At 41.5% G+C, this 16992-nt stretch overlaps 1 protein-coding gene across 7 annotated transcripts in view; it reads left to right on the forward strand.

Moving 5' to 3' along the window:
* The window catches only part of DIP2C (DIP2 acetate--CoA ligase C (putative)), a 470493-nt gene that overhangs the window by 309418 nt on the left and 144083 nt on the right, over window positions 1–16992 (forward strand). For all 7 annotated transcript variants that reach the window (XM_090047544.1, XM_090047545.1, XM_090047547.1 and 4 more), the window contains 3 exons: window positions 7706–7837; window positions 9854–9973; window positions 10984–11181. In XM_090047544.1, the coding sequence (XP_089903670.1) occupies window positions 7706–7837; window positions 9854–9973; window positions 10984–11181 (450 nt within the window). The remainder of the gene's footprint in view (window positions 1–7705; window positions 7838–9853; window positions 9974–10983; window positions 11182–16992) is intronic.

Consider the following 16992-nt stretch of genomic DNA (forward strand, 5'->3'; position numbering starts at 1 on the left):
GAGCACCATGAGTGCTCGTATAGTAATGCCAGGAGCCCCACAATAACCCCTGCCAATTCCCTCAATGCCCTGGGGTGGAGAGCATCTAGACCTGCTGGTTTGAACACAACCAGCCCCTCCAGAAGCTCTCTAACCTGTTCCTCCCTGACCTTAGGCTGGGTGGCATTTCTCCCAAGTCCATCTGGAATCTTGGTCAGGGAGTCCCGGTCCCTGCACAAGAAAATGGAGGCGAAGAATTTGTTGAAGAGGTCTACTTTCTCCTCTGGTGCAACCACCAGATTGCCAAGCGTATCCTGCAGGGGCCCCACATTACCTGGTGCCTTCTTCATTCTCCCTATATATTTAAAAATAACTTTTTAGTATCTTTGATCCTTGATGCTAACCCTAGCTCCATATCTGCCTTAGCTTTTCTAACAGCCCCTCTACAGACCCGAGCAGTGGAGGCATACTCCTCTTTGGTGATAGCCCTTCCCTTCCACCAGGTGTACACCTCCTTTTTGGCAATCAGGCATTCACGAATGCCCTTGGTGAGCCAGGGGGCCTTTTGGGCACTCTTGCCCCACTTGCTTCTTGTTGGGATTGTCACCCCTTGGGCTCTGAGTATCATCTCCTTAAAGAACAACTACTCATCATGGGCACTGGGTTCCCCTACTCTCGAGGACCCCAGTGCCTGTCCCACTAATCTTCTCAACTCATTGAAGTCGGCCCTCCTAAAGTCTAGGGCTACCGTTTTGCTGCAGGCCTTTGACACCCTGTGCTGGATGATGAATTCAAGCAAGCGATGATCACTGTCGCCCAGGTGGTCAAGGACCTGGAGCCCTCTTACCAGGTCATCTGTGGCCAGGACCAGGTCCAGCAGGGCATTCCTCCTGGTAGGACTGTGCACCTCCTGGGTTAAGTGGAGGTCCAGTATCTCAGCCAGGAACCTCCATGAGCAGCCTGAGATGGCTGACTGCTCCTCCCAGCAGATGTCTGCGTAATTTAGATCACCAGTGACAACTACATCCCTAGCCTTATGTACCTCTTCAAGCTGACCTGAGAATTCACGGTCCAGCTCTTCCCCTTGGTTTGGAGGTCTGTAGTAGACCCCCACTGTTAAGTCCCTTTCCCCACAACCCCACTGTATCCTGACTCAGAGCACTTCAGCCTGCTCCTCCTCTGACCCCATCCTGCTGGTAGAGGTTGTGTATTGCTCTTTGACGTAGAGTACCACACCCCTGCTTTTCCTTCCTGTTCTACCTGGCCTGTAAAGCCTATAACCCCTAACGTTAACCACCCAGTTGTGGGATGACTCCCACCAGGTTTCTGTGAGCCCTACTATGTCTGGGTTTGAACAGGCTATTCGGAGGGCAAGTTCCTTCTGCTTATTCCCCATACTATGAGCATTTGTATAGAGGCATTTAAGGCCTTGGATTGCTCCATGTGCCACCCCCCGATTTTCAAGACTATCTGGACCCCTGTTACGTACCTGGGTACTCCTTGCATATGTCACCTGTCTTGTTCAGGAGGTGTCCTTAAGTCTTCCTGTGGCCCCATCCCCCGGCAAAGCTAGTTTAAAACTCTCCGCACAAAATCAGCAAACCTGAAAGAGAAGACACATTTGCGTTTAGGAGAGAGGTGTAGCCCATCCTGCCCAAGCAAGTCCCCTGCACGAAAGCATGTGTCATTATTCAGGGCAAGTTGTGTGGAAGGAGACAGTCGGGCATGGGTCAGGCATGTTGGGTGGAAGGGGATAGTAAAGACTCTCTTTACACCAGGAGTTAGAAATGTCTCCTGACTTGCATATAACTTTTAAATATCCTGTCTTATATTACAATCAATACCCATGAGACTGGAGCACTGCATGGTGACCAATGGTGCTGTGATATATGACAAGGCATCCATTTTGAGCAAACTTACCTCAATATGGAGGTGGGTAGATGAGAGAGATGCAGAGAAAGAGCTGTGACCTGACATCACCAAGCTGTACTCCTTCGTCATGGAATGTGTTTGCCGCATCTTCAGTTGAACTTGAAGATCACAGATGCCTCCTCAGTCATCTATGGACTCACTGATGACTTCTCTGTCTATTGGAAAACTGTCATCTTTATATCGAAGGACTGCAACCACCACATATTTGCATATCATATTAAGTGGCAGCAAAAAATGCTTTAAAAAAAGATAAAATACTTCTGCAGAACAACAATGGTACCCGTGCCAAAACAACCAGAGTCAAGGCTAGAATGGGACTACTTTGTGGGGGCCAAGTAAGGAAACATGTACCCACGTAAGCTTGCATCTTTAAAAATAAGCTTTTCTGAAGCACAGATGCTCTTCCATAAAGCTAATACAGCATGCAATTAAAATATTCTTCTCAATGCTTACATGTGCAAAGCCCCAGTTTTTAGTCTAAGAAAATGAGCTCCTTTCCAAGGTAGTCAGCTACTGAATGCAACTAGAATTTAATATCAAGAGCGGTAAAAGTAATATGTGCACAGCAAAACAAAATAGGAAGGGTCTAATAATTGAATAGACAGTAAGTACATGTCAGTTGTACTTCCTGCTTAAGTCTTAGATGTGTTCGGTGCAGTGCAGTTGCCTAATGTTAAGAGTTTCTCTGAAATAGCTGTTATGCTTTTATATTATAAAGAGGGCCTTGCTAAAAGATATTTGGTAGTGAAGGGTCATTAAAAATGGACTTTGAAAGTTGGCGAGCATATAATTTGGCCAAGAAATTTCTGGTATTCTAAGGGAATAGGCTATTTAATTAAGAAGAGCACAAAACAGACTGAAGGCAGCTTGCCACTGAACAAGCAAATCAGCATATTAACCAGGGGGGCTGCTCTCTCTTTGAAGTACAGGCTAAAGGGTTAAGTAACTTAAATGGTGTTGGTCTTGCTTCTTTATGCCTCACACGTGTCTTCCATTTGAAAATCAAGGGTCTCTTTCCAAATTAAAGGCAACTTAGGTTTCTTATAAAATTAATATGTGAACATGTGCCACAAGGCATAGCCGACACCTCTGTGATGCTCTTCAAATTCTTCTGCATTCTGACAGTGGTACACAGAGCTGATTTATGGTGTTGCACGCTGCTTGGACAATGTGCTGCCAGAAGAACTTCAGTTAACTCGGAATGAGTAGAGCCGTGGCTCTAAGCATCCTGTCCACATCAGCCAACAGAGCTGGCCTGTCAGAAGAAAGTAATGGTGGTTCTCCGGAGCCCCTGGAAGCATTGTGATTGCCTGCTGTACAATACTTCCATTAGTTCCACAAAGAGATTACTCTGTGACTGCTCTTTCTTCTCCAAATGTGGGACTGAGTTAGTATGTCATAATCTCTCTTAAATGAATTTGCACTGAGCTACTATCTCTTTTTCCCTTGGTAAAATGGTGGTAAATTATATAATTCCAGTGGCAGGAATAACTAGAGTCTTAACTGAGAGCAGCTGTTCAGGCTGTGATCTTATAACGCAAGAAGATTGAAAAAGATGGGAAGAGAGGATAACGCAAAGATGTATATTTTGTAGAAGAAAGGCTTTGAAGTCTTACAGCTGTCACTGCCCTTACCTTTTCATCAATGTGTGTGTCAGGTTCATTATTCTTAACTCTGAAACTCAAACGCTGCTTCAGGTTATCTGATGCGAAGGCTGGGCAGATATTATACGGATTGCATCAGTGGCTTAGCTTAGACCCTCCTATCTGAATAAATGCTACATTTCATTGTCAGGGATTTGACTTGCATTCTGGACAGACTAGCCAGTGGTGGCACTTCATTGTGAGAGAGATTGCCATAGGCTAGGGGACTTGTCTACTGGATATGGTTTAGGGGGCTCCTAGAAGAGTTGGGAATTTGGCGGAGTTGGGAATTTTTCTACTGATATCTGGGGTAGAGAACCACACTGGGGATGTGTGTTGTGGGGGGGGGGCGGCAAGCAACAGCTATAGTAACGCTCACAGTTCCCACTGCCACATTCAGATCTGGCCTGCAAGAAGCCCTGCATTCAGGATCCAGCACTCAAAGAACTCCGCTGTCTGGATCTTGCCAAGGGAGGGTGGGACAGGTGCACTTGACACTGCTGCTGTAGGCTGTCCAGCAAGAAGACTATTCACAAAAGGAAAAGGAACAGATGGAAGCAGCCTCTGTATGGTACTTCACTGTTATGGGGTGGGAGGGTAGGGGGCGGGGAGGCGTTAATCCAGACAGTTCAGTAACCCTGGCAGAAGTGGAGCATTTTAGAAAATGAGAAATGGAAAGACAATGATTTAAACAGCAGTATAAGGGCAAGAGAGCAGAGGTGGATACAACAAACAGATAGGAGAAGATATTTATGGCACATTATTCTGATCTTCATTCGTACAGAAACAGAACGCATGCACTGCAGATCCCTGATAATCCAAGTGGAGCTGCATTTCTTCTACCATTCTTCCAAGAACTATGTTTTCTCCTGGAAGTGATATTGCAGTTACTTATTGCTGTTACGGCATGCACCCAATAACAAGGAGATTTACTTGGACAGGAGGAGTTACTGCTGCGTGCAAGTATCATCAGTAGTTCCAGGTCATTTGCCCAAGCCTTGGGCTCCACAGGGGAGCCAGACGTGCAAAGCAGTAATTTTTTGTGTGTCCCTTTTTGTTTCTAATTCTTGTGCTAATGAATCTGTCAGAATGAGAGTGGTTTGTGGGATAGTCTAATACTGTTGTGTTTACAAGTTCTGAAGTTACCTTTACAATACTATTTCACAGCCTACTTATCACCATGCCCCATGGGATGGTATCTGGACCCAGCTAACATTGCTTTGACCTTGTCATCACTGCCTTGTCATCAGCATACTTTGTCATCACTGCCTAAATTATCCCAGTATCAAAGTTTGGAAGAAATACTTGAACTAAAACATGTATTTGATTTGTTGCACACAATCTTAAGCTTACCACTGTTAAAATGTTATCTATTACTTGACATTTTAAACCCAGCTTCAGAAAATACTCTCTTATATCAATAATATATTAAAATTAATTATGTTCTTAGTCATAATCTCCTATCCAGTGTATTAGCAGATGTGTAGCTTTCTGATTGGCTCAGTTATTGGATAATTCAGTCACTGATTATAAAAGTAAGAATGACCAAATATTGCCCTGAGAATGAGTCACGGATGAAGTAATTCACAGAATCATAGAAAATTAGAGCTGAAAAGGACCTCAGGAGTTCATCTTGTCCAGCCTTCAGCTCAAAGCAAGACCATCCCCAACTAGATCATTATAGCCAGGGCTTTGTCAAGCCAGGCCTCAAAAACCTTCAAGGATAGAGATTCCACCATTTCTCTAGGTAACCCGTTCCAGTAGTTCACCACCATCCTAGTGAGACAGTTTTTTCCCAGTATCCAACCTAAACCTCTCTTGCTGCAACTTGAGGCCATTGCTCCTTGTTCTGTCATCTGCCACCACTGAGAACAACCCAGCTCCATCCTCTTTGTAATCCCCACTTGTTAAAGGCTGCTCTCAGTCTTCTCTTCTGCAGTGCCCTCAGCCTCTTCTCAGAAGTCATGTGCCCCAGCTCCCTAACATTTCCATTGCTCTCCACTAGATTTTCTCCAACTTGTCCACATCCTTTCTATAGTGGGGGGCCCAAGACTGGATACATTACTTCAGATGTGGCCTCGCCAGTACAAAATAAAGGGGGATAATTACTTCTGGCTACGCTCCTACTAATGCAGCCCAGTATACTTCTAGCCTTCTTGGCAACAAGGGCACATTGTGGGCTCATATTCAGCTTATTGTCCACTGTAACCCCCAGGTCCTTTTCTGCAGAGCTGCTGCCCAACTAGTCAGCCCCCAGCCTGTCCTGGTGCATGAGATTGTTCCATCCTAAGTGCAGGACTTTGCACGTGTCCTTGTTGAACCTCCTGAGATTTCTTATGTGCATTTTGAGCACAAGGCATTTACTGCGTATTAATTGATCAGATTTTTTTAGGGTCCTCTGAGCCCCAAAAATCCTGTCTGCATCCCATCTGCATCAGATGGTTATTGAAGCTGAAGCTGTAAACTAGATGGGCATGAACTCAAGAAAAGAGCAATATATTGTCCCCTTGTAAAGCTACTTGCTTTGGCATTTTCAATAAAATAACTTTATAAATGATACATTTATTGATATGTACTATCAATTATTGTTTCTTTACAAGCCTTTAGAAACACTTTTAAGAAGCACTGTGCATGTTTCCATGTTGTGCTAATGTATATGCAGGATAGTTACTGGACAAGTTGGATGAAAACTAAAAGGTTTTTAGGGAACATCTACTTTTATATTGAATAGCAAGAATGTTAATCACCTATGTTAATCACCTCTAATGTTCTTGTCATGCAATTGTAATATAATGTTAGATGGTGTCTAGAATGTGTATTCATCTTGGATAATTATTTTGCATTTATTTGGCCTATACATGCATTTTAGGACAGTGGAAATACAATACTTTCAACTTGTTCACAGATTGAATTTCTATATAAAAAGTATAAGCAAATCTTTCTATTACAAAACTCAGAAGAGGGTAAAAACTTTAAGGTTATGAGCAACTTGCAAGTGTAGTTGCGGGAAATGTACTATATTTTTAAATAGTGGTGTCAAACTGATTTATCCAGAATACTTGCCATTTTAAAAGGGCTGATACAGTCTTCATCAATCTGATTTTGTTTTTTCATTTAAAGGAAATAGTATAAGGTTCTATCTATTTTTGTATCTTGAAGACTGCTGGTGATCATTAATTTTATTAAATAGAAACATTGTTAAACACTAATTGAGTTTGTCTACCTACTCTAGTGCTGCTAAAAAAATGGAAAAAATCCATTGACGCAACTTGGAATAAATTGCAAATCTGTAGGTAACACAGAGTCAAACTTTAGAACATCTGAAAATAAGCTGCGGAAGCATGCTGAGTTACCAAGCTGTGAAAAAGGAAGATTAGTTTTCTGGAACTGTTCAGCAACGTCATGAGTCAGATCAAATCATGTTTGCTTTCTGGAAGGCAAGAACGTTTTTGTGGATGAATTGAAATAGCTCAGTCTAAAAATAGTAATCAAGCAAGCGTCCACGCACAATGTAACACTCATGTTTCTTTAAATTCTATTGCATTCTTCTGGATTTATTTCACCATCATACCTTGATTGAAAAATGTTGATGCACCAGTACATTCTTTTTGGAAACTAAAACTGTCGGAATCAGAACGCTGAGATTATAAAACTGGTTTACATTGCCAATTTTATGTGCTGGAACTTAACATGTTGTGATTTTCTTCTATTTTGATTATTGAAGACATAATCTATCAGAAGTGTATATGTTTAGGTTTGTTTCTAACTGGAGTTGGCCACAAACTTCAATCTAGCTTAAATATAAAAGGAGGAAGGGGCAACAGCCTGATAATGTCACACGCTGTATTTCTTTGCTTATATTCTTTAGATGTCTAAAAGCTCAGAAATGTTAGGCACTGACAGCTGAGGTGGGACACAATTTTCTGGGCAGCTTATGAATGTATTAATTTTAAAACAAGCAAGGAATTTTGTGAGTGAAAATTTTATTGGAGCAGCTGCATAGCTAGGATTGACATAAAAGCTCGCCGTTAAGAATTTTTCAGGAGTTGTATAAGAAAACACAAGTGGTATCTCTCCTCTGTTTCCCCAGCCCTCTTCTCCCCTTCATATCTAGAGAGATGTGATTAAACCTGTTAACTTATTTTTCACAGAAAATCATTCTGCCCCTCCAGATGTTACCACCTACACCTCAGAGCACTCAATACAAGTAGAAAGGCCACAAGGATCCACAGCACGGGTGGCACCAAAGTATGGCAATGCTGAACTTATGGAAACTGGTGATGGTATGTCACAAATAATTGTTTTTCTCTTAAATATTGTGACTTCCTCCTCTTGAATGGTCTATTGTACACACTTGCTCCTTGTTTTCTTTGGCCACACAGCAGGTATAGTATTTTTATAAGTCCTAAAATCAACTGGTACATGTGAAATCAAGATAGAGAAAAGATTCTTTATCAGTAGAGCTGATTCCTTTAGAAATTGCTTGCAAACTTCAGCAAAATAAAGTTGAAAATTCCTCTGGGGTATGGACAGATGAAAAAAATCATACTAAATTGAATGGATGAATGAAACAAGGCTAAACGACTATGGTTTAGCTCCTGCTTGCTGCAGGTAGGAGTGGACACAGGAAACAAATACTGTGAATTGGCACAAGAAGTCCCTGGACACACATCTGTAAGTCTGTCTATACCCTAGAATTGACTTTTACTATGCATGCAGAAGAAAAGCTACTACTCCATTTTCAAATGGCCTAATATAGGCTATACCAAGAGGGTGCATCTTAAAGTTACTTTTGTGCAAAAAATTTGTTTTGAGTAGTGTTTTGAAAAACAGTTATTTGTAAAACCTTCCTTATTGCTCCATTTCCTAAAATGGATTAAACATGATTCTGGCAAAGGGGGGGATTTTGAAACCAAGTGTATTATGTACATGCTTAACAGCTTCAGCTATGAAAAGCACAATTCGTATTATATAGTAAAAATATTGGAGCCAGCCCTTGAGAAGGGGCAGGAAGGTGACCCATTGGCAATGCTATGGGAGGCTAGATCAGGAGCCACCTATGTTGCAGAGGTGAGATGCTCGGTCTAGAACAAGAAAAGGGGAAGGTACTTGTTGGGATCATATTATACAAGTGCCCAGTGGCCTTTACTTGGAACTGTATTTTGCTGTTACTTTTGCAGTTAAGCACCTTTACCTATTGGCCAATGAAATTCACTGTGAGGATCACAGTGTTAGTTAATATGAAGTAGCATGAGAAAAGCATGGGCCAGTTCAACCTAAAATAAATAGGAAGTTGAAAAACATCTGTGGCCTGGTTTTCTTGCTGACTGGATCCCTAGTTGCAGCTGCAGTGAGGTGAAAGCTATTTAATTAGGCGGTGTTGATCTGGCCAGTAGATGAGAGAGCAGCCCATGGCTTGAGTTCTGTTTTTCTGCTAGCCATCACCAGAGCCATCTAGAAGATTTCTGAAGTTTGTTTCTAGGAAACATGTACTTACTGTGCTTCTTTTCCCAAATCTGCATGTTATTTCCCTCTAACTTAAAACAAATTGACTCTGACATTGTGTATGTGCTTTGTTTTTTGTTTTTAAATTTAAAGCAGACTTTGCTTGTTCCTTTTGATGCATGAATCTGTACGTCTTCATGTTGAATACTTTAATGCTGAGTCAGTATATAGCATGAAACTGTAGTTGTGGTGGCATTGCAGAATGGCTAGAAATAGATATCACCAAGCGGATCAGCTCTGACGGGATGTGTCCCAACACAGCTGATCCACTTGATTGCGTGAAATGCATGTTGTGGGATAATGGGTGATGTAGTTCCCTCTTAAAGAGACATCCCTAGGGAGAGTCCCCAGGGCACGTCTGTAAGCTGGGAAAGCCAGGCAAGCAGTCCTGGGGCTTGAGAGGTGCTATCTTGAAGGGGAATTCCTGGGCATGCAGGATTGGGACCTTCAAGCCTTAGGAGCAACTGCCTGGGGCAGCTAAAGAGCATGGGCAGCTCGGGGTAGCCCTTGCTCTTGTACCTTAAAGCAAACAGATGTCTACCGCTAAATAGTGGCAGAAATTGTTACCACCTATGTCGTGGCACCAAATTTTAGGTATTTGTGATGCAATATGGGGCATGGATGCCTGTTTGCTTGGCCTTTGTGCCACCATAAAAATTGCTATGGTGGCACAAGGGCAATGTCTCTTTCCACTCTTGTAGTCTTTTTTTTTTTTCTTATCCCCTTCCCCCTTACCATGTGGTGGCATGCAGCTTAGCAGCCTACTGATATCTCCATTGATCCCTGTTCTGCAGGAGTACCAGTGAGCAGCAGAGTGTCAGCAAAGATTCAACAGCTGGTCAATACCCTAAAACGGCCTAAACGACCACCATTACGAGAGTTCTTTGTAGATGACTTTGAGGAATTGTTAGAAGGTAAAATGACTGTTTTTCAAAAGGTTTGGGAACCTTTCTCACCCACTGTAAAATGTTTCTTCATTTGTCTTCCACCATTTTGCTTTGTAAGAGTGAAGTAAACCCTTGGTGGTGGTGACCACAGATTCTGTTTATGATGAACTTGAAAATAGTGCAGTGAAATCAAAGATCCACATTGTTTGCCCTGCATGTAGAATAGAGTGGTTAGAGTTCACTCTTCCTTTGTGCATCAGGAAAGGTAGAGGAAAAGCCTATGCCCTAAAAACACTTACTGTGTATAACATCATTTCCTTTCATACAGCTGGATCAATGTGAAAGACCCAGTTATGAAGGAAGTAGAGTAAGACTGGAAGAATATATTAAATATTGGTCAATAAAGTACTGAAAATACTACCTAGAAGTCAATGAATATATAGTTTTATTTAAAGATTTACAATGCTGACTATCTTTATGCTTTGAATATAAAGATTTGCAAGTTACATTGATTTAATAAAAATTATAGCAAAACATTGTAATAGAGTGTAACTTTAATTGGTATATTTTTGATGAGTTATTTCCATTTTCTAATAATTCTGTGGTTCACTTGATTACTACATTTTCTCAAAGAAAAAACAAGTTTTCCATCTTGCATCTTTACCTTGTTGATTTTTCAATAGATACAGTTTTTGTCTTTCTCGAAGAGTAACTTTGCATAAAGTAGCATGAATAAGTAATTCCTTTTTCTATTATTAGTATAGTAAGTGTAAGGCTAAGCACATGCATTCCTGAGATATTTATTAATTGCTGAAGGAAGGAAAGTTAAGAGGAAATTATCTTACTATACTTCTCCGTAAGTTATTCACATAGGTGCAGTGCTGATATACAAAATTGACCATTGTGTCCTTCATACCTTTTAACATTTTACTGTGTTCAAATTATTTTACAAAAGTAAGGTATTTTCTTGGTTCTGCAGTTATAAACAACAGTAGAGAATTTTATTTGGTAACTCTATATCTTTTCATAATCATAAGTTCAACAGCCAGATCCAAATCAACCAAAGCCAGAGGGAGCTCAGATGTTGGCTATGCGTGGGGAACAATTGGGTGTAGTTACAAATTGGCCGCCCTCTCTAGAAGCAGCGTTGCAGCGATGGGGGACCATTTCACCAAAAGCTCCTTGCCTAACCACTATGGACACAAATGGGAAACCACTGTACATTCTCACTTACGGTGAGTAACCTGTTAAACTTCTTTAGCGGGAGGTTATGATGTTAAAAACTAATATTATTTGTGTTGCATTTTTGGCTGTAGCAAAATATTTGGGCTGCTGTTTGTCTTGAGTGCTTATTGTGTGGGAAGGACAACTTTCTGAATATATGAAAGACTACAGTGTAACCTGTTTGTGGGAGGGGGGAGACTGAGTTGATGCCAGCAAGGACTGTTAGATTATAAAATAAACCCACATTTATATGGATGTGCTTATGTTCTCGAGTTGTAAGTCAAAAGTGAATACACTATCCTTACATAATGTACTAGATTTTACAGAAAGACGACCATCAGGTCTGTTTGGTAGATCAACTCTACCAACTTCCTCAAAAACACAATATAAGAATGCATCTTTCTAATTGGAATTAGCTGAAATGTTAGTAATGATAATCTGAATGACTCTTCCTAGCATGCCTCTGAATATGAGCTTGCATGTCATGATGTAGACTTCCAGCATCTATTGCACTGTGAATTATAATTATAACCGGAGATACAACTGCCAATCTGTTGCAATAGCAAAAAGCCAAAAAATGTTTCACATAAGGACATCTCTTCAACAGTTCCCATTTTAGTTTCTAATTATGAAATGTTCTGGTTCTGGTGATACACAAAGCAATGGTTGCAGGTGCTTTATACTTTAAAACACACAAAAAATAATCTACATTTTGTTGTATTTCATTTAATATGGAATAACCATAGTTTAGCATTCGTGGTCTCTAGCTCCCTGGCTTGGCAAGCTGTTGGACATGCTTGCCGTAAATAAGGAGAAAGGCTAGTAGAAGTATAAGAACCTTTAGGAATTAAAGTTCAGATGCTGTCTGTGCCAATCCAGCTGAAAGATGAGCCTGCCTACACTGAACACCCATATAAAGAGAACAAAAATAACTGAGCTTGAGAGGCAAACCTATGATTCACTGCTGCTCCAGATCTTCTTTGAGTAGGTTTATTTGCAACTGAGAAAAATATCCAAAAATATGTGGAATAAAATAGAACCCTGTTGTTTTCTACTGAAAGCACCTTCATACCCAGTTTAATTTACTCATTGTGAACCCAGCTATTGCTGGATGTGGGCACCGCCTCCCCCACCAGCCCTGCAGCTCCCGCCCCCCCTTCCCCCTGCACTCTACTGGGCAAGCGACTGCACTCTCAGACCAGTGGAATTGGACCAGGAAGCAGCCCATTGACTGGGTGCCCTGGAGAAAACTGAAGCAAAAGTCCCAGATTGGCCTGGACCCTCCCACACATGCCTGGCTCCTGACTCAGAAGCTGGGCACGTGTAGCCAGGTTCCCACCAATTCAGGACTTTTGCTTTAATTCTCTCCGGTTGCTGGGATACCAGGGCACCCTCTGAAATCTAGGACTGTCCTAGCCAATCCAGGACATATGATCACCCACACCCGAGAAGTCTAAGCAAACGGGTATTTTTATATGAAAAAGAGAAGGAGGAAGAGAGAGCAGGGCATTTTACTAAATAAATTAACCTGCTTCTTTAATCAGTCCCCAGTACTGCAATGCACCAAAGTTCTTTTGCAATTATTTCTATTTTAGGGTAAGATTATTTCAAAGAAATTTTCCTAAACCTCCCAAAATTCATTTCCTGTACTTCTGAATGCTAGCATGACACTGTCTACAAAATTCTTAGGCCTTCTCTGCCATTCAGTTCCAGGAAATAGTCTTGGATTTTTAAACAGACACATAGTTAGAATCAACTAAGTCTCATGCACCATTGTGCTATATCAATTCAGCCATGTAGGATTGACCATGGTTTGGTGAGGACACTCCAGTATTTCACTCCAGTATTTCATAGGCTGGTCCCAGCAGGCTCGTTAAAATCCCAGGATGGAGTTCAGAGGGAAGGCAGAGCAGCATGGTGCACCAGGCAGGCAGGCAGGATGTGTCACTTGTGGGCAGGGTGGTACCTGCTCCAGTCATCTCACTTGGCTCCTGCCTTGCCCTCACCACTTCCGTAGGTGACTCTTCGACAAACCCTTGTTCTCCTTACATTTAAGCCCTTAACCTGCATTTTCTTTTTACCTGTTGTCGGGGAGTAAAGGCCCCAAGGTCACGGTGGGCCGGGTGGTTCAAGAACGAAACAGGCGGGATTAGCAGCAAGGAGTTCTGAGCGGTACAGGACACGTGCGGTTTCAAAACAAGATGATTTATTACGTACGCTTCTGGAGCGTAGGCAGAGACACTTGCTTTGGTTCCAGTTACAAAACAAACGAACAACGAAGGGGTCTGTTGGCCCACGGGGTTCCCAAGTGAGCCCTTACTTTCTACCCCAAAGGATAGGTGCGGCTGCCCACTCATTAGTCCCAGGGCTGGTCAACAGCTCATTAACGGGATACGAACAACAGAACTGTAACTCAGTGAACGGTGTGATGCCAGTCCAAGATGGACAAACGGATGATTGGTGCCGAGGTCGATGAAGAACAATGCCGAGGTCAGTGCTGGGTATGGTGAAACGAAGCCGTAGTCGAGGTGAGTCGAGTTGATCAGAATCATGGTCAGGATCGGTGCCAAAATCAGTTCGGTAGCTGGAAGATCAGTACGGGTACGAGTCAAATAAGTCGTGAAAAAACAAGAACAAAGGGGAATCGAATAGCCAAGTCGCAAAGAGGAGGAGACCGGTGGGCCTGAAGCCCTCCAGAAAAGCAGTCCCTGCAGCCACAGCCTCTGCCCCCTGGATCGATCTCTCCCTGTCTCACAGTCCCTGCCAAGGCAGCCTCTGCTTACAGGTCGAGCACAGTCTCCCCTCACACACCCACCACCACACTGACAGAGAGAACCCCAAGGTGGGGGCTCACAAGCCCTTTATAGCAACCAAGTGGCCAATCAGGTTGCTTGCTCTGAAGAATTTTCTAGTTCTGTGAAGTCATGCTCTTAGCCAAACTGAGCATGCCTCTGATTAGATTCTGTATATGACTGAGCATGCGCGTGGTGGAAAAGCAGGTCACGCTTGATTGACAAGCCAACAGGTCACCCAGGGGGCACATGCTGGGCCCCCGCTGTGGAATTTTCCATAGGCCTTGCCTGCTTGTCTGCATGATCAAACTTAACTCTTGTGTTGCCAGCATACATTCAAAATTTGGTCCGGACACCTATTTAATCTCACAGTTCTTACCTGCTTGGGGCATCCTACAGAATTGATGCTTCTTTGGTTAATTAAGCTTTCAGAAGCTATTAGACTTTAGTCTTTCCCTGTCCTCACTCAGTCCTTGTTTTTTTTGTTTAGGCATTCTCCACATCTAGGCTATTCTCAAGAATCACCCCCTGCAAACCCTTACATTTGAAGTGTGTTTTGTTTTAATTCCCTCCTTTATTTTCAGTTTAGTAACGAGGTGCCTAGAATGTAGCATTGTGTTGTAGCCACCAGTTGCTATCCCCGATCTTACCCAGTCCTACCACTCCCCCTACTACCTCCATAAAACACATCTGTTTCACAGTACTTAACATTGTTACAATATATTTTATTTTAGATGTTCAGGGGGTGCAGCTTTAGCACTGTGCTACTGTGGTGACAAAGTTACCTTTAGAATCATGATATATTTAACATGGTTTAAGTGGTAGCTGCTGTAGATAAGGATTCACCCATACCAAACTTATCAGCTCCATATTATAAAAATGTATTTTTTCATAGATATCCTGAAATTAGCTTTGCTCACGCTTTGCACCTTGTATTTCAATGCAATCTCTCATTAAACTTGTAATCCACTTGAGCCTTTAGGTCTCATTACTGCTTTCAATGCTGTGTCTTCCACTGAATGTTCAGGGTGTTTCCCCCCTTGATGTACTCTTGAATAATAGTTTGCATTTTTTTTAAATGTTAATCTCTTGTGTCCTGCCCATATTGCTAATGCAATTTGTATCATTTCTCAGTTCTCATAGTTTTTCACACCTCCCAATTTAATAATTTGTATTTAATATGCTGCTTGCCCTTTTTTCCAAACTGTTGAAAACTTAATCCCTGTGTGTTAAATGGAAATGCTTTGTATATTTTAAATGACCTTGTGCCTCAAGGCTTGTAGATGGAAAAAGCATCTCTTAGATAAAATTTTTCACAGTCCCACTTTTGGCATGAATGAAGCCACAAAATTTATCCAAATGGTGGACTCTGGAATGTGAGAGGGGGAGAAGGATCTGAGGGAGCCTGGACTCCAACCAAAAACCTAAGATCAATTTTAGGCCCAGGGAATAGTTACTTCCTCATACAAAATTTGGTCAGGAATCACAGTCCAGATTTGGTATGTTCAGAATGAATACTGATGTGCCTAATACAGGTGTGTTCATTTAGGAGAAAAGCAGCCTAGTAGCACGTAATGTATGTATAATATGTATGCTTTTGAAGCCAGTTTTCTTACCTGTAAAATCAAAATCGCAACGAAGAAAAGGAAAAATGGCTTAATGAAAAGTGTACAGAGATAGAAAAGCAAGAGGATAAACATATTACATCAATGTATAGGAATATCAAAGACATCACAGGCAAAGGAGGATGTACTGGTAGGGGATGTATAAAAGCCAAGAGTGGTGATGTCATTATGGAATGAAAACAAATATTGAAAAGATGGACAGAGTGTATTGAAGAGTTATTCCATGACAGTCCAAAAGAAAACCCATCTATTAAGAAGAACATGGCCATTTTGAAAAATCTTCAGTCAGAAGTATGAACAGTTATCAACCGAATAAAAAACAATAAAGCTACAGGACCAGATGGTATTGCAATAGAACAAATAACATGGTTGGAAGAGTTTGTTAGAGAAGAGTTAACAACTGTTATCAATGAGTTTTATGAAAGTGGAGAAATACCTGAGGACATCAGTAAATTGATCTTTATTGTACTCCCCAAAAAACCTGGAGACATTGAATGTGAACTCCATCAAACCATTAGTTTAATAAACCATGTAATAAAGATCCTATTAAAGGTGCTGCTGATGAGAGCTAGAAGTAGAATAAGACGGGAGATTGCAAAAAGTTCAGTGTGGCTTTGTTGAAGAGGGAAGTACAAGAAATGATATCTCCATGGTGCAGATGCTTTTGGAAAGGGCAATAGAAAGGAGAAAAGACCTTTTCTTGTGTTTTATTGATCATACAAAAGCTTTTAATAGAGTCAAGCATGAAGATGAAAATGCTGGAAGAACTGGATATTGATGGTAAGGACTTGAAAATTTTAAGAAACTCTATTGGGACCAAACTGCAGCAGTGAAGACAGAAAATGAACTAAGTGATTTCATCCAGATTGAGAGGTGTGAGGCAAGGTTGTGTTTTTTCACCTGAATTGTTCAACAAGTGCAGTGAGAAAATACTGAGGGAGATTGAGGATTTACCAGGGCTGATCATTGGCAGACAGAATTTGAACAACTTGCGTTATGCTGATGACAGTCTTAATAGCTGATTCAGAAGAGAAGCTGGAAGAAATTTTAGATAAAATTGTTAGTAAAAGTGAGAAGAAGGGTCTAAGTATCAACGGTAGAAAAACAGAATGTATGGTCATTACAAAGAAGATCATTCCTGCATGCAACATCAAAGTGGAAATGGAACAGATGAAGAAGGTCAATAAATTTAGCTACTTGGGAAGCTGGATAACATTAGATGATAAATGTGACCATGAAATAAAACGGAAACTAGGGCTGGCGATAGACGAATATCTGAAAATGAAAAAGATATTAACAAATAGTAAAATTTGTATGGGAAAGAAGTTCAGAATTTGGGATTGCTATGTTATATCAGTCCTTGTGCATGCATACGAATGCTGGACAATATATCCAAGAATGGAAA

The sequence above is a fragment of the Crocodylus siamensis genome, chromosome 5 (assembly GCF_052110815.1).
Source record: "Crocodylus siamensis isolate JL-2025a chromosome 5, ASM5211081v1, whole genome shotgun sequence".
Taxonomy (NCBI): Eukaryota; Metazoa; Chordata; order Crocodylia; family Crocodylidae; genus Crocodylus; species Crocodylus siamensis.